This window comes from Anabas testudineus, chromosome 7, assembly GCF_900324465.2.
Source record: "Anabas testudineus chromosome 7, fAnaTes1.2, whole genome shotgun sequence".
NCBI classification, from domain to species: domain Eukaryota; kingdom Metazoa; phylum Chordata; class Actinopteri; order Anabantiformes; family Anabantidae; genus Anabas; species Anabas testudineus.
The window spans coordinates 832,529-860,410 of NC_046616.1; the positions used below are offsets into that span (position 1 = coordinate 832,529).

A 27,882-nucleotide genomic window follows, 5' to 3' on the forward strand; every position below is an offset into this window, starting at 1 on the left:
TGAAAATCAAACATTTATTAAATGCAAACACACGTTTTTCCATGAAGACCTGCTGTGTAGAGACATTTACACAGAGGAGCAGTTTTCACCAGAGAAACTCGTCAGATCACACAACGGTCAGTTTAACCAGCACCACACAAACCAACCACACACCGAACAGTCTCACTCACATCTTAGTCCAGTCTAACAGTCTAATGTAAACCAGTAAAGCCCAGTTGGACCAGTTCATCTCTCCAGGTGGCTCCACTCAGCAGGAGGGTCTCTGGGTCCTCTGGGTTTCTGAATACGACAATTAAACCCTGAAACATAACACAAATAGGTTCAGTCACACAACGTCACAGTGTCATATGTAGAGAGTTAAAGGAGCAGTCTGAAATTTAGGGAAACTCTCCAATAACGTTAATCTTTTTGTACGATGTTGCAATGACAATAAAGTTTATTTTTTCTTTTTCTTTTCTGATCTCAGGGTTAGCCTAGCTTAGCATAAAGAATGTCTGCTGTCACCAGTCCATTGGGTAGACAGCTGGTTGACAACACTTTGAATCACAGGGAAGGAGGAAAGAGTGGGCTTTAAAATATTTCTAATGACACCTGCTTCTTTAAGAGTTGGGCACAGATTGTGCAGGTGTACTGACCGATACCTCCAGCTGAACAGAGGCTGGTCTTGTCAGCGACTGGAGAGGAGATGTCTTCATAATCATGATCTGTTGATGAAAGATGTTCAGCTGGAAAAGAGAAGAGTCACGTCAATGTCAGTTTTTACTTTCTTCTTCACTTCCTTTCATTGTTTTTAACTTTGGTGTGGACATTTCTGACTCAATACGGCTCTACTTCCACCTGAACTCTACCTCTTACCTGACACCAGGTGATACTCTCTGTTGATGCCTGATGGCGCTCCCTCTCCTGGACTGTGACTAGACAGTATTGTATTGTCATAGAGACTTGTAGCAGAGACTTTTAGGCTGTGAGGTTTAATTCTGGGTTTGACGGTGCTGTAGACAGGAGCCGCTGATGCTCCTGCAGAAGCATTATCGTAGTGGGTAGCCAGAGGCAGGGACCTACAAGGAGGACAGCAGGTGGGTCAAACAGAGTACGAAAAGAAGCAAAAGCAACCCCCCCTGCAGAAATGGTAAATTGAAATCAACTTTTTATTTTGTTGTTCTGTTGTTTCTTTACCGGGTCTTGCTGGGCTGGACTGCAGCAGGGTGGGCTGGGTTTGTTGGAGGTGGGTGAGGTTGTTTGGGCTTGTTGACCACAGCGTACGTATCGTTCATGTCAATCTGGTCTGATAATCTGCAGAGAGCGAGATAAAGAACCGTTATCTGCTAAACAGTGTTAACTCATCTTAACACTGGTCCTGTAAACACCTCCATCACGTACTGTCAGTGTACCGAACGGAAAACGCTGTCATTTCAACTCGTCTGCTTGTGTTCAGACTGAGGAAAAAGGCTTTTAATATGTTTTTGGAAAGGTCTGTCATTATTATTTGGTTTGATTAATTGATTTTTATCATTGTACCTTTCTGTTTCAAATGCCCAGCCCACGTTGGCCAACAACACATCAATACAGAAAGATACTCACAGCTAAACTTCTTCTTTTGAAGACGTGTCATAGTTTAAAGTTTAGCTAGTTTAAAAAAAAAGAAACAAAATTAAACAACAACTCCATCATTTCTTCATCTAAAAGGTTCATCATTGTGAGTGGAGGGCTGTATCTGGAAGGAGAGTACGTAAGTAAATAAGAAGAAGAAGAAGAAGAAGAAGAAAAGAAGAATCACAAGAAGAAGAAAAGAAGTTATATATCTCTATCTATCATATATAGATAGATCTATATATCTATATATCTATATATATATATATATATATATATATATATATATAGATATATAGATATCTATATAGATATCTATCTATCTATCTATATAGATATATATATATATATATATATATATATATATATATATATATAATCTATATATATAGATAGATAGATAGATAGATAGATATAGATATAGATAGACAGTGTCTGCTCCCAGAGTACCTAAATTATTTATATCTAAAACTAACACAAGAGGAGTAATTCATAAAAACCTAATAAAAATAAAGACGACTCCTCTTTCAGAACAAAATAACAAGACAACAATCAAATGTGGACTGTTAAATATCAGATCTCTCTCATCTAAAATCCCTGTTAGTAAATGATTTGATAACTGACCATCAAATAGACTTATTCTGTCTTACTGAAACCTGGCTGCAGCAGGATGAATATGTCTCTCTGAATGAGTCGACCCCCTCAAGTCATGTTAATTATCATGTTCCTAGAAGCACAGGTCGGGGTGGAGGAGTAGCAGCAATCTTCCACTCAAGTTTGTTAATCAACCCCAGACCTAAACATAGTTTGAATTCATTTGAGAGCCTCACTCTTAGCCTCTCTGATCCTAACTGGAAAAATCCAAAACCAGTCCTGTTTGTTATTGTGTACCGTCCTCCTGTCCCTTACTCTGAGTTTTTAACTGAATTCTCAGAGTTTCTATCTGATTTAGTTCTTAGTGCAGATAAAGTCATTATAGTGGGTGACTTTAATATCCATGTAGATGTTGATGATAACTGCCTCAACACTGCATTTAATTCACTATTAGACTCTTACCAAATGTAAATAAACCCACTCACTGTTTTAATCACACCCTTGATCTTATTCTGACATACGGTGTGGAAGTTGATCAGTTAATAGTTTTTCCCCAAAACCCTCTTATATCTGACCATTTCTTAATTACATTTGAATTTACAGTACCAGACTTTACTAAACCTACAGATAAGATTCACTACAGTAGATGTTTATGTGAAAATGCTGTTGACAAATTTAAGGAACTGATTCCATCTTTTATTTCAGAGCCATGTACCAACACAGAGGAAGGCAGTTATTTCAACGTTACTCCAGCACAAGTGGACTATCTTGTTAATAGTACTGGTGCTTCACTCTGAACAATACTTGATACTGTTGCTCCTCTGAAAAAGAAACTAGTGAGTCAGAGGAAGTTAGCTCCATGGTACAATTCACAAATCCGTAGCTTAAAGCAGAAATCACGTAAGTTGGAAAGGAGGTGGCGTTCCACCAATTTAGATGAATATTGCCTAGCCTGGAAAGATAGTTTAATAATATATAAAAAAGCCCTGCGTAAAGCTAGAACTTCATATTACTCCTCATTAATAGAGGCAAATAAGAACAACCCTAGGTTCCTTTTCAGCACTGTAGCCAGGCTGACAAAGAGTCATAGCTCGGTTGAGCCTAGTATTCCCTCAACTCTCAGCAGCAATGACTTCATGAATTTATTTACAAATAAAATCATAACTATTAGAGAAAAAATTGATCAGATGATCCCTGCATATAGCATGGATTGTACAACAACTCTAGATCCACGCTCGTACTTAGACTGCTTCCTCCCCGTAGATCATTCTGAATTAATTTCAGTAATTAATTCCTCTAAACCATCAACATGTCTCTTAGATCCCATCCCGACTAGACTCCTCAAGGATGTCTTACCTTTGATCAGCACGTCCATATTAGATCAGATCAATCTATCTTTACAAATAGGCTACGTACCACAGGCTTTTAAGGTTGCTGTAGTCAAGCCCCTACTCAAAAAGCCTACTCTGGACTCAGGGGTCTTAGCGAATTATAGACCAATATCCATTCTGCCCTTTATCTCTAAAATCCTTGAAAAGATAGTTTCTAAGCAATTGTACGACCACCTGCGCAGCAATAACTTGTATGAAGATTTCCAGTCAGGATTTAGAGTACATCATAGCACAGAAACAGGACTGGTAAAGGTCACTAATGATCTTCTATTGGCATCAGACAATGGTCCACTCTCTATACTCGTCATGTTAGATCTTAGTGCTGCATTCAACACTATAGATCACAACATTTTATTACACAGACTGGAACATGTCATTGGAATCAAAGGAACAGCACTAGAGTGGTTTAAATCGTATCTATCAGATAGACTTCAGTTTGTACACGTTAATGATGAGTCTTCCGTGCACAGCAAAGTCAGCTATGGAGTTCCACAGGGATCTGTGCTTGGACTGATTCTTTTCACTTTATATATGTCCCCTTTAGGCAATATTATTAGGAAACACTCTATAAATTTCCATTGTTATGCAGATGATACCCAGCTATATTTATCTATGAAACCAGGAGAAACTAATAAATTAGTCAAACTTCAGGAATGCTTAAAAGACATAAAGACCTGGTTGTACCTCCAATTTCCTTCTCTAATCCGGACAAGACAGAGGTTATACTGTTTGGGACCTAAAATCTCAGAGACACTATGTCTAAACACATTCTCACCATTGATGACTTAGTTCTGGCCTCAAGTAAAACTGTAAGAAATCTCGGAGTTATCTTTGATCAGGATATCTCCTTCACTTCATACATAAAAGAAATCTTTAGAACTGCCTTTTTTCACCTAAGAAACATTAAAGTTAAAATTAGGAGCATCCTGTCCCAAAGTGATGCTGAAAAACTAGTCCATGCATTTGTTACTTTCCAGGACTGGACTATTGTAATTCATTATTAATAGTTTGTCCCAATAACTCATTAAGAGCCTCCAGTAAATCCAAAATGCTGCAGCCAGAGTTCTGACTGGAATTAGCAAGAGAGATCATATTTCTCCAACGTTAGCTTCTCTCCATTGGCTCCCTGTAAAATCCAGAATTGAATTTAAAATTCTTCTCCTAACTTATAAATCCCTTAATATCAGGCTCCATCTTATCTTAAAGACCTCATAGTTCCATATCTTCCAAGCAGAACTCTCCGTCTCAGACTGCAGGTTTACTTGTGGTTCCTAGAGTTTCCAAATGTAGAATGGGAGGCAGAGCCTTTAGCTACCAGCCCCTCTCCTGTGAACCAGCTCCCAGTTCAGGTTCACCCTCTCTACATTTAAGACTAGACTTCAAACTTTCCTTTTTTATAAAGCTTATAGTTAGAGATGGATCAGGTCACTCTGAACCATCTCTTAGTTCTGCTGATATAGGTTAGTCTGCTGGGGGACCTCTACTGACACACTGAGCTCCTCTCCTCTCTCCTTTCTCCTCTATCCATTCAAATTCTACCATTTCATGTCATTAACTTTGTGTCTTCTCTCTCCTGTAGTTGTGTTCCTCCTCCTCTCTGTCTCCCTCTCTCTGCTGTACATCTCCAGAATCCAGTTCATCTGCCCAATGTTCTTGCTGCTTGTTGTTGTCTTTATTCCTGCTGTTCTTTTTCTCTCTTCTCTTTCCACTCACCCCAACCGGTCGAGGCAGATGGCCGCCCACTATGAGCCTGGTTCTGCTGGAGGTTCTTCCTCTAAAGGGAGTTTTTCCTCTCCACTGTTGCCTAAAAGCTTGCTCAAAGGGGCTTTGTTGGTTTTCTCTATAATTTTTTATATAATATTTTCTGTAAGGTCTTAAACCTTAACAACTGTAAAGTGCCTAAGATAACTTCTGTTGTAAATTGGCGCCTATACAAATAAAATTGAATATCTATATATAGATATAGATATAGGATATAGATATCTAGACTATAGATATAGATATCATATATAGATATCTATATCTAGTATCTTATTATTATAGATATATATATATCTCTATATAGATATAGATATTCATATATAGATATATATATATCATCTATATATTCTCTATATAGATATATATAATAGATATATATATCTATATATAGATATAGATATCTATATATAGATATCTATATCTATATATATATCTATAGATAGATATAGATATCTATATATAGCTATAGATATCCATAATCTAATCTAATCTATTATATATCACACCGAGGACGCTCTCATCACCTTGTCTCCTCTTCTCACCTCCTACACTTCCTCCTTTGTCTCCTAATTCACCATCATAATTACTCATAGTTTTTCTCCTCCTTCCATTTCCTCTTGTTTCTCTTCTTCTTCTATTTTCATCTCCTCTTCCTCTTCTTTGGCCTCGTTCTACTTGGTTTCCATGGTAACGTGTTAACATATGGGGATGGAGAGATGGAGGAATGGGCCACGAGGGTGACAAAGTGTAAATTTCACACCTCGGGGTGAGACATTCTGTCTCTCTGCAGCTGCACAGACAGACAGATGGATGGACAGACAGACAGGCAGACAGACAGATACCTCTTGGAGGAAGCAGGTGTTGTGGTTTTCTTCTTTGGTTTCTTCAGCTGATGAACAAACACAAGAAAGTTTAATTCAGTTTCCTCTAAAAATAACAGACTTGATGTTTCTGAGTGAAACTCTCCACGACTTTACCGTCAGCTCACACTGATCAGTACAAAGATCATCGGAGGCTTTAACTAATTATTCATCCAGTTTTTAGTTAATGATTAATTAGAAACAAGTTGGAAGATCTTATAACAACAAATGTAATGAATGTAAATTCCAACCTCTGGTTCTAACTGGTTTTTATTCACATCTTTTATATCTGGGTTGACTTCCCTGGTCTGGTACCATGTTGAATTAGCTTTTAAATTGTATTTGAAATTCTGCATTAAACACAAACTAAGTTTAACTTCTTTTTAACAGCGAGTTTCACTATTTGACATAGTCACAGTGAACAATTCAGCAGGTTTATGATCAGTGGATCAGTTTTGTTCTTTAAATAATTAACCAGAAAGTAACACGTGGTGACTTGGAGAGTAGTACTTCATAGTATCATAGTAGTGGGAGTATATGTACACTATAAATACTCATTAACTTCATTTTACAGTACATGAGTTGAAAAACTGTGAAAAGTGGAAAACCTTTAATTCGTGTTGTTCACCTACTCCCGAGTTTAAATAGCTACAAAGCTGTAGTAATGAGTACTTCATTTCCTGTAAATGTACTCTAGATGAATATTTAGCACGTTTACACAGTGTTAAGATCTGGACTGACGGACGGCGACGAACAAACAGGTAGGAACCAAAATGAGGTTTATTTAACAAAAGGCAGGGGACACGGGGAACTAAGACAAGGACCAACAAAGTAACAACTTAAAGACACCCCAAAACACAGTGGGTAAACACAGGCACAAACTTTAACCCTAGACAAACATACAAAGTGACAACAAGAAACACTACAGAACGCAGGCTAAACAGGAACTAAACAAACTAGACAAAGTAACAACGTAAAAACCACGCACGAATGCAGACAGGAAACCAACAGACAAACTAGACGTACAAGGTAACAAACCAAAATCACTGCAGGAGGCAGGATGGACGGGAACAAACATACAAAACTAACAGGACAAAGTAACAACTAAAACACACTGCAACAGGCAGGCAACTACACACTCACAAACATAAACTCACGAATGAAAAACAATGTCCAACAAACAAATGCAGTCCAGGGTGATCCAAAAAGGCAGAGTGGTCTGAAGACATGAGCCAACAAACGAACTAACCAGGGAGAATGGGATGAACAGCATGTATGATGTCAATGACAATGAATGACCATCAACAAACCAGCACCAAACTGAGGACTGAGGGGTGCTTATAACACAGAGTGATGCACAGGTGAATCGAGTCAGTAATTAGTCCGGTGAGTGACAGTGGAGAGTGAAGGAAGTCCATACATGTGAGACAGGAGGGTGAGACCAGAACAAAACAAAACCCACAGACAGGGGCCGAGGGAGGAACTGTAACACACAGTTCCTTTAGTTTTTAGTTGTTGAAACCCTAAAACTGTTTTTATACAACTAAACTTTGTTCATACACGTTTGTTGGGAGTGAAAACCTGATTCTGTGTTCTATTAACATCATTAACATGATGATCATCCGTTCTACTACAGTGTAAATCACCATTTTCTAATACGATGATAATCATGAACTGTTCATTTCTGCAGTTTTTTAAAGTTGGGTTAAAATCAGGGAAACTAATAAATAAGTTCATAAAGAAAAATCCCTTCACGAACAGCAGCTTTACTCCCTTTTGAGTGAAGACAACATCTTTCTCTAACCAAAGTGTCCTCTGCACACACCCCCTCCATCCACCCCCCACCCAGCACCAAGTCGTCTCACAAATGCAGCTTTGTTCATTGAATAACTGATTCGCATCGAAAATGTGATCACAGCCACAGTTTGGTAAAACCACGTGGACAGATCTTAAAACGGTGAAGTGACTGTTTCTCATTTAACAACCTTCACCTAAATCTGTGATTTCATCAAAACCAGTAACACGAACACTGTGTTTGATCCTTCTGTACCAGGACAACGATTGTAATTTACAGTATTTAGTTACTTTGCACCAGTGGCTAACAAGTCGTGCTCAGTGTGAACAAACAGTTTCAGCTCAGTGACGATCTGAGGATGGTGACAATAAACAAGGGGACAAACTGAGCCGACTCTCATTCGCACTGTTTGCTTTCACATTTAGATGCTGACGGAGCTGCAGTGGAACTTTTTACTAACTGTGTTAAAACTCTCTGTTACACTGGACACTGCTTCACACATGTCGATCTGGGATCAGTGAGGCTGTAAAATGACATCACTTTGGAAACATGTTCACTTCCCCTTTAATAAAAACAATCCTCATATTGTTTCACTAGTAAAACCACGTCTATGCTGTTTCTATGCTGAAACGAATGCCTTTATTATTTAAATACATTATTTCCTAATGCAATAAACGTCAATTAGAAGTCATTCATAAGAACAATGTTTGGGTTGTGGGAAAGCTTCGTCCTCCATGATTAAATGGACTGTCTGAGCGCTTGTCTCCTGAAAAAGAGCTTCACATTATCAGAAGCATCATCTATTGCATTAGATTAGTTATTGTAGAACATCTTATTAAAAATGCAGTAACGGTGGTTTACCACCGTTTATAAATGCAGTATTACTGAAAAGGAAGACAGTATTGTCACTGTCTGCGAGGCCAAACATGCAAACTGGACACAACTGTGCTTTATTTAAAAAGCAGAAATTAAACTTCTTCTTTACAAAGTGGCCCTCAGCGTTTCTCTACTGTGGTCTCTTCACACCTCTTCACACAGTTTTTAAACGTAGACATTCAGTTAAACTTAAAAAATACGTAGCAGCTGTTCACAGTGAGTTTTCTAAATATGAATAAATGATTGACAGAGTCAGACTCACGTCTCACTCCTGAGATCATTGTGTATGTGGCTGCATGGTGTAGAGGTCAGATCACTGCCCTCCATCTGATAAACGACTAAATGTAAATCGTCATTGTCACAAAACCAAAAGAAGCAAACAAAGCACCTTCACTTTATGAGTTTATACTTGTTCACATCCACCAATAAATAATCAGTCTTAATGCTGAGGCATAGGACGGCAAATTGCTGTGCTGAAAGAGGATTTTCCACAACCTGGCAACCCTAAATAGTTTTTATTAACAACTTAAAAACGATCAAAACCTGTTAATTAACCCACGCTTTTAATTTTCTAAACTGAAGAGCACCGACCAGCTTTTCAGGGAGGTCTGTGGAGGCCGACCGCAAAACGTGTATCCCTCAGCTGTAGTTAGTTTGTAGGTTCTGTTCCACACCAAGTGTCCACAGTACCACAGGTCTGGACTAAACTTGTGTGTTCATTTGTTTTTAGTAGAGTAAATTAAAGGTTTAGTACTTTTAATTTGAAGTGGTACTTCTATTGGCAGTGTAGTACTTTACTTTTACTTGTGTAGTTCTACCACCTCCGTTAACAAGTGGCTAATCCATAATAATATACCACCTTCTAGTCAAACCATCACACTTTCTACTAAAGCATTTCGCAAACACAGAAACTAAAGAGACTTGGTCCAAAGCAGAAGCAGCAGAAACATGTTGCTAAATGTCCGAGTTTCCTCTTCACACAATAATCTGCTCTAAATGTTGTTTCTCCAGAGATAAATGCAGCGTTTTACTGATTCACTGTTCACACACAAACAAATCAGTGACAGAAAAGAGTCACAACTGGTTCCGCTCATCTGGAACTGGAGTCTAGAGGGAATCACTGGCTGGTGGGAGTCTGAATGGTTCTGATTGAAGCGGACCTACCTGTCGGTGAGTGTCGATCATCAGTTCGGCTTCAGTTTCTGTGGACTCCCCCTCGTTAACTATTAATCATCTGATCAGAACAATCTGCAGCCTGGCTGTGTACAGCAGTGAATTTACATACAGGAAATCTGCTTTACTGAGCGTTTCCTCTTTCTGCAGCAGCTGCCATCTACTTCCTCCAGCTCACTTGGCATTAACACAATGTTAAATTTAAGTGTGACTTGTCTTTCTTTACCTCAGACACATTGCAGTAGAGCTGACTCTTGGCTGACTGCAGGACTTGTTCAAACATACAGGCGACAGCTGTGAAGATGAACTGATACTGATCCTGCAGAGAAGAAGAAACATGTTTTGTTAGAGTCCACCTGTTGGTGGAAGGTTTTTCTGTTTCCTTCACACAGACGGTGCCGTTCAGTGGCCGGACGTCAGCGAAGCAGACAGAGCAACAGAACAACAGGGAACTGGACATCACTCCGTCACACTCATCAGTTTTACTTTATCATGAGAACGAGACTAAGATGAGATGAAGCAGTGCTGAATTCTGTCTCTGGGGTAGTTTTAAGTTTCTTAGAAAATATACAAAGTCCAGAACTGTAGTGACAGGATTCATTCATTCTAATGCTGGGAATCACCTACTTTAGTCTGAACCGCAGCTGGTCTCTGTCTCCTCAGCTCCAGGACGATCTTCTTGATGCTGAAATCTGATGTGATCTGCTGCAGAACAAACAACAACACTGACCGTCAGGGCTGGTGTTGAATCAATGAAGAATAGAAGCATCATTTTATCCTTCCTAATTTTACCACGGTGTCCTCACAGGCTCTGAGCACTTCCCATTTTTAATGCAGGCTTAATCAATTTACCACAAACTAACTGAACTGAGTGAACCCTTCGGGGGTCTGGGACCTCTCACTACTGTACAATCAGTCCCCTCTTTTATTGATCCCACATCAATGAAAGCTGTTACTAACCCTAATAGATCCTGCAGGACGACGCAGCTTTGCACAGCTACAGCTTTAGTAAGAGTCACACAGCAGAGCTTCAAGTGTGTTATCTAAAACTGAACTAACCAAACAGTCAGGGTGGAACATGTTAAAGTTTAAAACTATAGATGAACAGGTTTTAAAACCTCGGATAAAAATAATAAACTGAAATGTAATGAAGTTAAACTAAATCAGATCCAACATCTGGAAGAGAAGCTTCAGTCAAACAGAACTAGTGCAGTCGCAGGATTTCTCTGCCTCGTGTTGTGTTATCAGGCGTTACCTTGGTAACCAGCAGGTCGTGGATGTAGTCGAGAGCGCAGATGACTCCTGTCCTCCCACAGCCGGCGCTGTAACACACGCAGGAACAGATGCAGCGTGCATGTTAACTGTGCCATCGTTAGCAGGTGTTACCTGCTGCATATTCACAGCCTCCTGCTTTCTGTGTGTGTGTGTGTGTGTGTGTGTGTGTTGCCATTGTGAGGACCAGCGTGAATTTATAACCACTGGACTGAGGACATCTTTAACCAAGTAAGGACGTTAGCCGGTCCTCACAAAGACAAGGATTAGGACGAGGTCAGGATTAGAATCAGGTTCTGGTTAATGTGGTCTACGCAACAGTGTGTGTGTGTGTGTGTGTGTGTGAGAGATACGGCCTGTTGAATGTTAATGACCATCTGACCTGAGAAGACGAAGACAGTGAGGACGAGGAGCTAACAGGCTGTCTGTCTCTGTCTGTCTGTCTGTCTGTCTGTGTGTGTGTGTATGTACCTGCAGTGTATCAGCACAGGTGAGGTGTGTGTTCCCTGACTGTTCCTGGCTCTCTCCAGCAGGTCCAGGACTCCTGTAGCCTCGTAGGGAATGTCGTGATCTGGCCACGACAGGAACTGGTACTGAATCAGAGAACGGCTGGTCTGGAGGAGGAGGAGGGAGAAGAGTTCATGTATGAAATTCACAGTGTGGCTTTTATCTGTTGGACCAGATAATTAGAACCAATATGATGGATTAATAACATGGATCCATTTCCATGGAAACATGTAACATCATCACAACATCAAACGTAGAGACAGGTTTAAAAAAAGATGTTTAAAGGTTCTAATCTGATCTAATCTAATCTGATCTGATCTAATCTGATCTGATCTGATGTAAACAGATCTAATCTGATGTGATCTGATGTGATGTGATGTGATCTGATCTAATCTAATCTAATCTAATCTAATCTGATCTGATCTGATGTAAACAGATCTAATCTAATCTAATCTGATCTGATCTGATCTGATCTGATGTGATGTGATGTGATCTGATCTGATCTGATGTGATCTAATCTGATCTGATGTGATCTGATCTAATGTAATCTGATCTGATCTAATCTAATCTAATCTGATCTAATCTAATCTAATCTAATCTAATTAATCTAATCTAATCTAATCTAATCTATCTAATCTAATCTGATCTGATCTGATCCTGACTGTCTGATCTAATCTAATCTAATCTAATCTAATCTAATCTAATCTAATCTAATCTGATCTGATCTGATCTAATCTAATCTAATCTAATCTAATCTAATCTAATCTAATGTAATCTAATCTATCTAACATGAGCTCTTACCGCTGGTACGTGACGTCAGCTTTCTGCTCACTGTGTCTTTGTTAGGACATGGTCTCCTCCTGCTGCAAACACACAGTAACAACACGTGGTCAGTTTATTAGGAACACCTGCAGCTTCAGTTTGTGCTCACTGAGGATTAGTATTAGGATTATTGATCACTGAGGATTAGTATTAGGATTATTGATCACTGAGGATTAGTATTAGGATTATTGATTATTAAGGATTAGTATTAGGATTATTGATTATTAAGGATTAGTATTAGGATTATTGATCACTGAGGATTAGTATTAGGATTATTGATCACTGAGGATTAGTATTAGGATTATTGATTATTAAGGATTAGTATTAGGATTATTGATCACTGAGGATTAGTATTAGGATTGATCATTATAAATGACTTTTTTACATTTATAATATCATGTTGTGTAGAATATTTAGACTCTATTGCAGGCTGTTGCCCAGATATATGTTTGCATGCAGAAAATTCAAATGTACAGTTACTCATGGAGTGTAGATACAGTTTCTAGTAATTACGGTGGCAAGAAAAACTATGTGAACCCTTTGGGATTACGTGGAGTAACTGGTTGACCCTTCTTTGGCAGCAATAACCTCAACCAAACGTTCCAGATCAGACCTGCACAACGACCTGGAGTAATTTTGGACCACTCATCTTCACAAAACTGTTTCAGTGTAGAAATATTCTTCGCATGTCTGGTGTGAATGGCTCTCTTAAGGTCATGCCACAGCATTTCAATTGGGTTGAGGTCAGGACTCTGACTGGGCCACTCCAGAAGGTGTATTTTGTTCTGTTGAAGCTATTCTTTTGTTGAATTACTTGTATGCTTTGGGTGATTGTCCTGTTGCATCACCTCCATCCTCTGTGGAGCTTCAGTTGGGGACAGATGGTCTTACGTCTTTCTGCAAAATGTCTTGATAAACTCTGGAATTCATTTTTCCATCAATGACAACAATCCGTCCAGGCCCTGAGGCAGCAAAGCAGCCCCAAACCATGATGCTCCCTCCACCATGTTTTACAGTGGGGATGAAGTTTTGATGTTGGTGTGCTGTGCCTTTTTTTTTCTCCACACAGTGTTGTGTGTTTTTTCCAAACAACTAAATTTTGGTTTCATCTGTCCACAGAATATTTTGCCAGTAGTGCTGTGGAACATCCAGGTGCTCTTTTGCAAACTTCAAACGTGCTGCGATATTTGTTTTGGACAGCAATGGCTTCCTCCGTGGTGTCCTCCCATGTACTCCTTTCTTGTTTGATGTTTTCCTTATTGTAGATGTGTCAACAAAAATGTTAGCATGTGCCAGAGATTTCTGTAAGTCTTTAGCTGACACTCTAGGATGCTTCTTTACCTCATTCAGCATTATGCGCTGTGCTCTTGCAGTCATCTTTACAGGACGACCACGTCTAGGGAGAGTAGCAACAGTGCTGCAACAGTAAACCCAAAACTGGTGTGTGTTTTTAAAGAGGCAGTACAGCTTTCAGCAACACATCCAATATCATCACACTGATTGGACTCAAGGTTGGCTCACTCCTGGCTCCAATTAGCTCTTGGAGAAGTCATTAGGCTAGGGGTTCACATACTTTTTCCACCCTGCACTGTGAATCTTTACATGTTATGTTCAATAAAAACATGAAAAAATTGCTATAATTTCATTTTACATGTTGATCAATGCTGCTACATTAAATTACTGAGGGAAAGACTAGACTTTTTATTCCACTACATTTGTCTGACAGCTGCAGTTTATAGATTATTACATTACATTTAATAAACGCATATGATCAGGTTAAGATCAGACTTTCTGAATCAGAATGAGTTTCAGCACTTTATAAAGTGAGAAACACGACCTCCACCTTTACCTGCTGCAACATTAACATGATGAAACACTAATATCTTTAAATTCTAAGCACAGTAAACTGTGTAGTTCTTGTCGTGTGCAGTGGTTGGAGATGTTTGCAGTGCACATTAATAACAGTTCATATAATCTAAAATCTGAAAATCTGTGTGTTGTCTTATTGGTTTGGAACCTTGTTAACAGCTTCTCGTCTTTACAAGTAACCATTATACTGTAGTAGAAAAATGAACCATGACTGAAGATCAATAATAGCAGCTATGAGTCACACTATAGTCTATAATATATAATATATAGTCTTTGATATATAATATATAATATATAGTCCATAATATATAGTCTTTGATATATAATATATAATATATAGTCTATAATATATAATATATAATATATAGTCTATAATATATAATATATAGTGTAGTGAACAGTCGGTGAAGTTCCCCGGGAGCTGAGTCATTGTGCTCGACTTAAAGTTCATCAACCTCCTAGTTTGTGTTGTAGTGGGTAAGAAGAATGAGTATGAAAAGGAAAACGTCGAAGAGGACGTTTGTGTTTCTTCTTACGTTACTGACAGTGAATGGTCCAAACGCAGCCGACTGATGAAATGGAGCCCAGTAACACTCACACTTCTTCTGCAGAGGACAAAACATCACCACAGCTCATGTTCACAATCACTGACAACACTGATCGATCAGTAAGATAAAAAGTCAAGTGCACAGTTTAAATGAGGTGTAAACACACATTCTAGATTTATTAATATGAATGAACGGTGGTAGCTTTTCTGAATGTGAGTGAAATGAGGAGGAACAAAACTATCAGGGTTTGTAGAGCAGCTGGTGAGAACAGAAACTGAAGTTTTACCTTTCCCATCTCGACCTCTCTGCAGGCCATGACTATCACCTGAAGCAGGAAGTGAAGCATGGAGTTCATTTAAGATTTTTTCACATATTATCTTAAAAATAAAAACAAATATTCCTGTGTGTGAAGGTGATGATTAAATACTCAGCTGTGCAGATTCTGATCTGACTAAAGGTTTTTTATGTGTAAAATAAATCTTAATCTAAATGTTAATAAAAATAAATTCTGTGCATTAAAGACTGCTGTGAATGTTATCAGGGTTATTGTATGACTTATTCACTGAGACTTTAAGGAGCCATTACTTGGACAAATAAAAGATATTTTCTGGTTATCATTTTGAGTCAGTCAGAGAACATGTGAATCTAAGGTCATGAAATGTTGTGATGCTGTAAAATGATAGTGACATCTGTAAACATCAAGATAAAAAGTAAAATATAATTAAACTAATATGGGGGAGGTGTAATAGTGTAAATGTGACTCAGACTATTTCCTGCACATTAGTGGTTGATGTGTTTGACCTTGACGTCATGCTGCCAGATCATCCGCCAGAAGTCGATCACGGTGGAGCTGAGGGGTCCCTGAGAGGCGATGTACTTGTTGTCTGCTGTCACCCCCTGCAGGACAAACGGTAGCATTACAGCGACTGCAGCAGAGTCCAGGAAATAAACACGTCAGAGAGAAAAGTGCAGGAAGCTGCAGCAGGAACCAGGAACAGTTTGGTGATGTCAGTGAGTCACAGGTTTGATGCTTTCACACCCAAACAAAGGGCGTGAAACCAAATATCATCTTTATAATAGATATAATACTAATTAATATGATTGATTTCTTTGTATTTTCATGTTAGGATTTATTTGGGCCACAGTCAGAGACTCTCCTGGGATCACTCACAGCTTTAGAAATGGTTTTACTTTACTAGACTTTTCAGGTCTTGGTTTTTGTCCTGACATGAAGAGTGTTGTTGGATCAAGTTCTAGACTTGTCCCAGGGTGAATTAAAACAAACAGGATGAACCAGACCAGTTTGTCAAAACGTGTTTTCTGTTGATTTTGTGTCACTTGATGAGAAATATCAGCAGTTTCATCCTTTAACATTTCATTTAATCTACTAGTCAGTAAACACTTGAACTGGAATCATGCTGGATCTACTGATTAACCTAATGGTGTTTTACACACAGTGATGGTTTGTGACTCCTCCTTTGTCTTTTAATATACACAGCTCATCCAAAAAAAAGAAAAAGTCACACACTCTAATATTTCGTTGCCTTTAACTGTGATTACAGCACATTCACCGTCGCATTGTTTCAATCAGCTTCTACAGTGTTTCAACATTTATTCTTCTCCAGAGTTGCAATAATTTTTCTCCAAGATCTTGTTTTGATGAGAGTTGGACGCTGCACAAAGTCTTCTCCAGCACATCCCAAAGATTCTCAGTGGGGTTAAGGTCTGGTCTCTGTGGTGAAGATGATGTGTCATGCTCCCTGAACCCCTCTTTCACAATTTGAGCCTTATGAATCCTGATGTTGTCATCTTGGAATATGTCCGAGACATCAGGGAAGAAAGAATCCATTGATTGATAACCTGGTCATTCAGTATATTCAGGTAGTCAGCTGACCTCATTCTTTGGACACATAACATTTCTGAACCTGGACCAGACCAGCTGCAGCAACCCCAGATCATAGCACTGCTCCCACAGGCTTGTACAGTAGACACTAGACATGATGGGTGCATCACTTCACCTCCTCTCTTCTTACCCTGATGCTCCATCACTCTGGAACAGGGTCAATCTGGACTCATCAGACCACATGACCTTCTTCTATTGGACAGTTCTTAACCCGGTTTTAGTAGTTTAGGGTTCAATAACTTATCTGCTGAATAATAATCATCCATGCAGTAATTATCCAATGGGAGGCTCTTACCTATTTGCTTAGTTAAATCCAGGTGGTGACTTGTTTTTTTTTTGGACAGGCAGTGTAGTTTGTAGTTTGTAGTTTGTAGTTTGTCTCTGGGTCAACAAAGATTCAGTTCGAGCTCCTTCAAACTATGAAGGAACAATTTCAAATGAAAACATGGAAGAAGAAAACAGTCGTCACCTTGATGAAGCTGGCGTTGATGTAATCAGAGTCAGATTTGGTGGTGAGCAGAGATAACAGCACCCGAGACTGGTCATCTACACACACACACACACACACACACACACACACACACACACACACACGGTACTGACATGAACACACCTTTAAAATATTCACAGGTTGTTAAAATAACTTCCAGCTTCTTTACTCTTTGCTCACTGTCTGCAGAATAAAGTCCTCAGTCTATTTGAGTCTATGTTATATTTGAGGATGATGAATGACTTGTTGATGACATCAGATGCTCTTTTAGTTCAGACAGTACCTGTGCACATTTAGCAGGATCTGTGCTGCAGAAATCAAAGTGAAAACCTAATGAACCTAACTTTGTTGTTTTTCAATTCATCAAAATCCAACATTTTTGATGGATGGAACAAAGACGAAAGAGAGGATGGATGGAAGAGAGACAGGAAGTGAAGCAGGGAAGAGAGGAGGGTGGTGTGTTCGTACAGGGCAGGATGTCTTTGTATCGGTTCTTCTTGATGTTTTCCTTCAGAGCTCCAGCCTCAGTCGTCAAACTCAGATCTCTCTTTAACGTCTGTGTCTGCGATCGCACCATCTGTCGCATACAAAAATGAGCAGTTAGTAGTGTGCAGCAGCAATAATATGTGCCATCAGATCTTTCTGGGGGAGGTGTACGTGGCCCTGGTGACTGATAAATGACACGATGAGACAGATACGTTCATGTTAATACAGAATTTAAAAGCTGGAGCTGGTTTTAACAACTTTTAACAAAGTTTTTCTGCACAAACAAAGCAAAACCTACTTTTCTCTGTTTTACAGAAGTATAAAGAGATCGTTTTAAAAAACGATACCGTCCCAGTGTAGGGACGTCGTTTCCTGTCTATGGGGACAGGGATCCCAACAGGTGTTTCTGCACTTTAACAAAGTAAGAAGTAGTCATCTAATCTTTAATCGTATATAAAGCCAGAAATCTGACATCAAATAAAATCTTCATTACTGTTTACTTTCAATTAGATTGAAGTGTCCTGTCATTGTGCAGAGTTCGTGTTCAGAGCCAGTGAAAGGCAGTCTAACCAGAAGTGCAAAGAAAGTATTATTATCTGCTGATGTGCAGGCACCAGAAAGCTTGTACACAGTGAGCAGTTCAGTGTGTGCAGAGTTAGAAACAATGTTAGTCTCATGGGGATTAGAGCAACGGATAGTCATGTAACACCAGTTGGACAGTACATGGTCATGAGAGATGATACCCTTCAGTTAGAATTACTGAACAACTTCACCTCACTTACTGTAATTAAAACCCTGTGAGTTTCAAGAGGAAATCAGCCTTTGGTGGAACAACGACATAAAGACATCTGAAAGCTGTAGCAGAGGAAACTTATTTCTTTGTAATGAAAAAGCTTCTTCTATTGTTTGAAACCTGTAAAACTGTTGCATCAATATATTGTAATAAAACCTTCATCTCCCTTTGAGATGTATTGAAGAATAAAGTAGCATGAAGCAGAAATGTTCAGGTAAAGAGCAGCAGCATCATTTGTTACTTTCCAGGTTACTGAGCTCACAGGACTTTGTTTTTCTACGATCTAATGTGTCTGATAGGAACTCACGTCCTCATTTTCTCTGTTCACACTGTGCCAGTGCAGCGATAACCCACAGTGTGAGCTCACCCTGACAGCACAACTGTAAATGTTCTGCTTCCTGTTTCATCTGCTTGGTGCAGAACAGACACGTGCTGGTACAAACACCATGAAGAACCACGGAACCCCAGAGAGTCAGATCACTGATGAACGCACAGATGAAAAATGACCACGGACTGTTCAACCTCTGGACTCAAAAGGTGTTCACAACTATGTTCATCAGCAAATTAATCCACACACGTGGTTCACTATGAATCACGTGGATCACCGTGGTTCACCGTGGATCACTGTGGTTCACCGTGGTTCACCGTGGATCACTGTGGTTCACTGTGGATCACGTGGATCACCGTGGATCACCATTGGTTGAGTGTGGATCACCGTGGTTCACTGTGGATCACGTGGATCACCAGGGATCACCGTGGATCACCATTGGTTGATTGTGGATCACCGTGGTTCACTGTGGTTCACCGTGGATCACCGTGGATCACCATTGGTTGACTGTGGATCACCGTGGTTCACGTGGATCACCGTGGTTCACCGTGGATAACCATTGGTTAACTGTGGATCACCGTGGATCACCGTGGTTCACTGTGGATCACCGTAGATCCCCGTGGATCACCGTGGTTCACCATTGGTTGACTGTGGATCACCGTGGTTCATGTGGATCACCGTGGTTCACCATTGGTTGACTGTGGATCACCATTGGTTGACTGTGGATCACCGTGGTTCACGTGGATCACCGTGGTTCACTGTGGATCACCGAAGATCACTGTGGATCACCGTGGATCACCGTGGTTCACGTGGATCACTGTGGATCACCGTGGTTCACCGTGGATCACCATTGGTTCACCGTGGATCACCATTGGTTGACTGTGGATCACCGTGGTTCACCGTGGTTCACTGTGGTTCACCGTGGATCACTGTGGATCACCGTGGATCACCATTGGTTGACTGTGGATCACCATGGTTCACTGTGGTTCACCGTGGATCACCGTGGATCACCATTGGTTGACTGTGGATCACCGTGGTTCACGTTGATCCCCGTGGTTCACTGTGGATCACCATTGGTTGACTGTGGATCACCGTGGTTCACTGTGGTTCACTGTGGATCACCGTGGATCACTGTGGATCACCGTGGTTCACTGTGGTTCACTGTGGATCACCGTGGATCACTGTGGATCACCATTGGTTGAGTGTGGATCACCGTGGTTCACTGTGGTTCACTGTGGATCACCGTGGTTCACCGTGGATCACCATTGGTTGACTGTGGATCACCGTGGATCACCGTGGTTCACGTGGATCACCGTGGTTCACTGTGGATCACCGTAGATCACCGTGGATCATCGTGGTTCAAGTGGATCACCGTGGATCACCGTGGTTCAAGTGGATCACCGTGGATCACCGTGGTTCAAGTGGATCACCGTGGATCACCATTGGTTGACTGTGGATCACCGTGGTTCACTGTGGATCACCGTAGATCACTGTGGATCACCGTGGTTCACGTGGATCACCGTGGATCACCATTGGTTGACTGTGGATCACTGTGGTTCACTGTGGATCACCATGGATCACTGTGGATCACTGATGTGTTTCATTTTTTAGACCAACATTAACTGCTTATGGATCTTACAAAAACATCTGTTTTCCAGTTTCCGTTCATGTAATGAAGTCACTGAAAGTGAAGTTTAGTGAAAAAGCAAATGTGCAGCTGATGAAGAATAATCTCCATCTGCTTTATTTACTCATGTAAACTAACTTTGTGGACCCAGAGTTTCAGAACAGAACCGACCAGCGAGTCTATCGTGAGGTTCTGGTTGGTGTGTAAACATGTAACTGTGTGTAGGGGATTAAGATGGCGTTCAGGTTTAGGATCCATGCTTTAAAAATAATCCAGCAGTGATTCAGGTCGTCTTTCAGTTTCACAGGATGAGTCATTTCAGGAACAGCAACAACAAGGAAGCTGCTGTGTGAGTTAATAAAGAACCAACCTGACAGACTGAGAGAATGAGGAAGCAGGATTATCGACTAACCAACCGACCAGCAGAGCACAGAACAGGCTGAAACCAACTCTAATGTTTCTGACTTCGCTGTGCGGCCATTATTCAGATGAACTGGATGAAAACCAGCACAGTTGTGTTTATTTGAAAAAATCTCCCTCCGGCTGTGACATCGTCTGACACTTTATAGGAAACAGGATATGAAAATGATGCAAAGTGGGACGAGCTGTGTGAACCGACTCAGTCGAGAAGAGATGCTAACCCTGTGATTTAAAATAACAGAGGCCACGAGATGAGCAGGAGGCTGTAGAAGAATAAACTGTGGAAAAGCTCTTTAAAGGATCAGTTCGCCCAAATCACAGTAACAACTATACAAACAGACATGTTTAATGCTTCACAGGACAATGACGTCTCGTCCAGGGGGGTGGCAGGAGTTTAACCGGCTGGGCTTCAAGCTTCAGAAGCACGTTGTGTATGAAGTGACTGTTGTCTCCATTAAGCCACAGTTTTCCTCTAAGTCAACCAGGAGCTTGAAGCTGACGGACTGTTTTTTAAATCAAGTAGCTGAAATGACTAATCAGTGTGTAAAATAATGTTTGGTAGAGCTGTCGGCAGCTGATTCAGACACAAGCCCCCAGGTCCTCACTACGAACACTACTTTATATATGGTGTGTGGTTGTTTCTTTACTTTAAAATAGTCACATGCTGTGCGTGAGGCGACCCATTCGTTCTAATGAGCTGCTCTGCTCACAAACACGTAGTGAAGCTTCATCTCTGACTGAGCGCAGGTTATTTCTACCTGTTTCTAATCTTTCGTTAACCACGCTGCCACATTTAGAACGTGTTGTTAGGTAAGGATGAATAAAAAGGACGACCATGTGGTTACTGCTTATGATGCCTTGCTTCATTTTTGTACGACTCGGCGCTGATTTTTAAATAAGAACATGGTGCAGCTCTAATTCTGGACTGAAACTCTTGCACAGCCTCACTGACAGTAAAATGGAAAACATTTCTGTTTTTACTTTCTTACAGTAAAGTCAGAAGCTTGAAGTTTAACTATTAAAAACAGTTCAGTGTTAGGCTTTGTGAGGGGAATTTCTCCTTATTTTAAGTTTTACAAATCGAACAATTAATTAATGGAAACAATCATCAGAAGAAACCGTGATGAAAACTGTCCTCAGTGGCAGCTCTGGACAAAACACTTGAAAATGTACCTGCACCTCAACTACAGCTGTAAATAACTTCAACATTTAAAAGAAACCAACACTCACAAATACACTCCCGCTCAAAAATTCTGTTTTCTAAAGTAATATATTTTCATGCAATTCACAAACAATTTTATCCAATTCACAGACTATTAAAATGAATCCTATGTTTTTTAAAGTATGATCTACACTTTTGCTTGGCCTGTTATTAATACTTTGTCATTTCTCCGCATCAGTCTCCTTGTATGGCTGCTAATTCAAGTTAATCATTTTATAAGGCTAATTGATTATAAGAAAACCCTTTTGTAATTGTGTAGCTCAGCTGAGAACAGTTGTACTAATGGAGGAGACAAGGGAGCATGGCGTTCTTTAGGTCAGTTTAGTATCTGAACATCAGCAGTTGTTTGTTTACAGGTTCAAAATGGGCAGAAAGGTAGAACTTTAATTAGAAAGCTGTCAGTCTATTGTTGTCCTTAGAAAGGACGGCTACTCAATGCTAGAAATTGTAAGGAAACTTTAAATTTCTTATGCTGTTAACTACTACCTTCAGAGAGCAGCGCAAACTGGATCTAACAGGGACAGAAAAAGTAGTGGGAGTTCCAGATACACAACTGTGTAAGAGGACAAATATCTGAGAGTGTGTAGTTTAAGACTAAGACTCCTCATAGGTCTTCAACTGGCAGCTGCACTAAATAGTCCACGTCAAATACCAGTGTCAGCATCAACAGTGAAGAGGAGACTTCAGGACGCTGGAATTCATGGCAGAAAAAGCCGTATCTCAGACTGGCCAATAAAAACAGACTTTTTGATGAAGGAAAAGTTCATTTAAAACCAGTGGTAATAAAAAGCTGGACATTCAGTTGTTATAGTAAGGTCACAGTTACTTTTAGCTGCAGCCCCACCACTCACTTTAGTTATAGTTATACTCTGTTAGTTTCAGTGCTCTGACTCAAAAAAAGCATGTGTGGAGTTTATTTTTATTGCAATCTAGGTGTAACGTTAGCTGAAACCCATGCATGGCCATAGTTGAAAGTTGTTATCTTCTGTAATTTCATACCTGACATATACTTTAAAGAAAGCTTTCCTACTATAGACACTGCTGCAGTTGTCCTGTTGTCATATGAGCTGAGTTGATGTAGAGTGAATAGATTTTCACAAATATTAAACGAACACTGTCAAATGTGACCAGGTTGACTTCATGTGATCATCATGTACTCTACATTTTGTCTTTTATTCAGCTAACTGTGAATAACATCAGAAAAGCTTCTCAGCTGTCGTTGCGATGTGCTTTGACTATTTTGTGTATTAATAAAGGTGGCGGCTGCCGTGAGAGCAGACGTTTGCTGGCAACGTGACCCAGTTAACGAGAATCTCTCCAACCAGTGCGGTCTTCTTCTTCTTGAAGGACGACAGCGGGCACAGAGCTATGAGAGGAAACTCTGCAGCGAGAAAGGAAACTATTCTGTGCACAATAAAAAAGCAACATGGTAAATGTGTGTTTTTATTTAGTAAAGTATAACCTAGATAGGCGCAGGGTACAAAGCCACAATGATCCGTAGTCATGAATAATAGAAAGAACAGTTTGACGTTTGTAGAAAGATGCTGAGCAGCCTCTGTGGAGCAGCTGCACCTGAAAACACAGCAACAGTAAAATGACTGGTTTTGTACTTTACATGTACAAATACTGCAGTTCTTTTTCATAAACATATCTTAAACTACTCTTTGTTACTGTAGTTCTTTATTTCCCTCAGAAAGTGTCAGTGTATTAATAACACAACCACTGACGTTCTTTTCGTTTTATTGATACCACAACCTCTGTAACTTCTGCTAAACTGCACAGACACAATTGTGGAATGGTGCAAAAATAACAATCGACTAAATACTGGCTCTACTTTTGTAGTTCTGTACTTGTATTGTTGTCTTGAGTCTTTCTGGATTTATTGTTGTCCTGACAACAAATCTTCAACAATAACCAAAACATGAGCAGCTGTTGGTCAGCGCTGTGAAGACTAACGAGCTGATCTCTATTTCCTGGATGAGAAGTAATAAACTGAAGATAAACTGATGATGTTATTGACATGCTATCAAACGTTTGGCCAGACGACTTGTATTGATCTGCTTCTACTTGACTTCTCTTTTATGTAATTACACTGTAGTAACACGAGAACATGTAGTTGTGGGTCTTATTTATCCTGCATGTTGTAACACTGTGCTCAGGCTGCCGTGCACTAACTAACTGTAAAAGAGGGATGGAGCCATAAGTTGCCAGCTAAGCTAAATCAATTAAACAACAAACAAACAAACAAACAAACGCAGAGCACACTTACCATGTGACATTTCTGCCAATCGCTGATTCTGGTGAATACTGACGGAGGATGAATCTCTCCTGCTGTAGTATCTCAATACGCAGAGAGATATCACCTGTCTACCTGGGGAAGCAGCGCAGGTAGGCGGGGCGCAAGGTACCCAGTCGATTTGCATATTAAATGATTCATGTTTCATGGAGTTCACCATGAAGCAGACGGACCAGACAAACATTTTACCAACATGTTTTCCACAGCAGAACATTTTTATATCAATTCTCATGTTACTGTTACTTAAGTAACTTTTACTTGTAATAGACTATTTAATGGCATCTGGAGCCTTTTGCACCACTGACTAAACTTCAGTTTATGTACCTGCGAAGCACTTTGAATCATGGGACACAGAAACCCAGTGAATGATTTCAGTCTGAAGCATGGACTGTGTACACTGTACAGTCTGCACAGGTTGGTTTTGAAGTGTGAAGCCTGCAGAATGTGTTCCCACTGTGACACAACATTTCTTTCTGGTTCAACATCAAAGTGTTTCTTTGTGAATTGACTGTTGATTGAACTCCACGAATCCAGTTCACCATCTTTTGCTGGTCTTAACCCAGTGTGATCATGAGAACTGTTGTTGTCAAAACTGAAATATAAGATATCAGATATGAAGAAAAGAAAACAGGATGTTGTAAACTGGATCTTTTACCAGACAAAAAAAGATTGAACTGACATGTTAAAAATCATCATCTACGGTATTTAAGATAATGTTCATCCTGTTATGGAGGATTTAATGGAGTTGCACCTACTTCCCCCAGACAGCAGTTTATTCCTATAGAAACATGATTTATAGAAGACGGCGTCACACAATAAGGTGTCATGGTCATTGTCAGGTCTTATAATGTTACCCTGGACAGTAACCTGTGTTATCTCACTGAGATAAAGATCGTTTATAAAGTAAGTAAGAACATGTTTGTGTGAGATGGAAATGTGTCTGTGCTAATTCAGGCACAAATATAATCATAGACAGACTGTATGAGGGCCGACTGGAGAAAAGAAGCATTTGATTCTCCACAGAAATTCCCTGTGATTTCATAAAGTAGCTTGATGTATCTGTTGTTAGTTAATATTAGTTCTGTTCGTACAGTAAATCATGAACAAGCTGCTCTTACAAATCGTAGACACGTATATTCTGCACTTACACTTCTAGTTAGATGCTTAACTGCATTTTGTATTTGCATAATGACAATAAAGTTCAATCTCATCTAATTCATTTCATCAGAGCCACATATTGTTTTATGTGCAGAACAGAATTAGTGTGGTGTATAAAACAGCATCATCTTAATATACACTGAGTGTCGGTTTATTAGGTACACCTGGACTAACAGTGCTGCAGTAAATTCTCCTTAATGCAGGTGATAATGTTGAGCTCCAGAGGAGTTTATTTAATTTTAATTGATGATGACACAGATAGAATTTGTGCTATTTAGCATTATTGATCTAAAGGCAGTAAAACACCTTCCAGTATAAAGTAGCTTTTGTCCACTACTGGTATCAGAAAATCAGGAGTTGGTTCATTCAGTCTGAAGGTTTTCACAACTGATGTTTTTCATGTACGTTTGCATTTCTCAACTCATGCAAATAGACAAATATATTAATATAATATATGCTGATATGACAACACAAATGGATAAAAAAAACAAAAGATGCTAACACCGTGTTGTTTCTGTGGTGACACAAACTTTTCTCATTTCTTTCTATATTTCTCCTGGAAGGTTTCCTGTTTGCAGTATGTGGTGGTTTTGTTTTATATACTTGCAGTATTTTCTTCTTTTGTTCGATTGGTGAAGACATTTTCGTCATTTGGTTGTGTTATGTCCATTCAGAGCCACCGTACAGTTTGCTCCGACTCCGAGCTTTTCCACTTCAGCCAAACATAAAAACTGTTTTGTGATTTTGATTTTGTTTCAGATTTTTTAGTTTCCAAAAAAATGTCCTTCATGTGCAAAGTAAAATTGAAAAAGTTCATAAAACCAGGTGGATAGAAACATTCGTTTTGTCACATTAATGATTGGTAAAGTGAAAAATTTACAACATGCATTATTTTAAATATGAGTGATGATGTCATCTAGACGTGTGACACGAACCGCTGTCTAATAAAAAGGCTTTGAGTCCTGTGCAGACTATGTTTAGCTTTGCATATTAAACACAAAGCGGTCACTAAACTCATGGCGTTTTATTTGAGTATTGGCTGCAGCTCATTTGAATAGTGAGATCAAACCACAGTTGTACCAGAACCTTTTTCCAGGAAACTGCAGTAAACAATTCACAGAGGACGAGCAAACAAACACAGAGGAAATGTAATGAAATACACTTGAAAGACTACAACGTACAGAAGTTTGCATGTTGAGTAAGTGAGTGTACTTCAACTCTGGCTCTAACCTCAAGCCTCGACTCTGACCACAAGATTACTCAAGCTTCAATGAACTCATGTTTAGGTCCAAAAGGTTTTAGTTTGATTCATTTGATGAAATATGTATGAGTCAGATATCAGTGTGATAGCGTAGAAGAGTCCAGTCTACATGGTGTCTTCACTCTGAAATTGTAGAAACTGACTTAACCACGCTCTAAATTTAATCCTAACCATCAAACTAAAATTAAACCTGCTAGAGTGTGAAAATTTCCTCATTTTGCTGAAGTGTACTTATAAAGCTCTTTAACTCCCTCACACACTGAAAGCAGACACTCACACTGTACTCCTGATCCAGAGTCCCGGGATCCAGAGTCTTCAGGGTGGACAGCAGCGAGGGCAGCAGCTCCATGTCACATCAGATAACATCCAACAAACACGAGCGGACATCCAGCACCTGAGCTGAGCTCCTCTGACTGACAGACTCTGAGCTGGGGCTGCAGTCTGACCAGCCCCAACTGAAATTGAAATAAACTCACCGCTCTCTCTCTCTTGCTCTCTCTGGTTTCTCTCTACCTCTCTTGACCTATCTCTTACTTCTCTCTTTACCTCTGTCTCAGTGTTTCACTTCTGCTCTCTTGATCTAGTTAATCATTTAACGGCAGATAATTGAGCACCTCTCTCGTTGTCTGTGAGTTAGTTGCAGAATGAGGAAGAAGCGTGTAGCAACACTGAATGACATAATTAAAGGCTGAGGAAGACTTAGGTACTGTTGGTGCCACTGTGGACTTAATCAGACAACTGACTGCATAGAGCTGAGTGTGCTCTCAGAGTGGTTCACACACAGTTCACACGTTCTTTTACACTGATATCAAAAATAAAAATGTGCAGAAACTGTAGAAG

The 27,882-nt window shown here is 39.8% G+C and overlaps 1 protein-coding gene across 1 annotated transcript; it reads right to left on the reverse strand.

Moving 5' to 3' along the window:
* ptpn18 (protein tyrosine phosphatase non-receptor type 18) lies at nucleotides 1-27,670 on the reverse strand. The gene is made up of 16 exons (XM_026367953.1): nucleotides 27,320-27,670; nucleotides 17,920-18,028; nucleotides 17,431-17,507; nucleotides 15,860-15,955; nucleotides 15,345-15,383; nucleotides 15,047-15,115; nucleotides 12,669-12,682; nucleotides 11,784-11,975; nucleotides 11,296-11,362; nucleotides 10,668-10,745; nucleotides 10,267-10,359; nucleotides 6,179-6,225; nucleotides 1,177-1,293; nucleotides 856-1,058; nucleotides 636-725; nucleotides 1-299 (listed from the first exon to the last, which is right to left on the reverse strand). The coding sequence occupies exons 1-16, from the start codon at nucleotides 27,389-27,391 to the stop codon at nucleotides 226-228; spliced, it is 1,437 nt and encodes a 478-aa protein (XP_026223738.1). The 5' UTR covers nucleotides 27,392-27,670; the 3' UTR covers nucleotides 1-225.
* Between the last annotated feature and the right edge of the window lie 212 nt (nucleotides 27,671-27,882).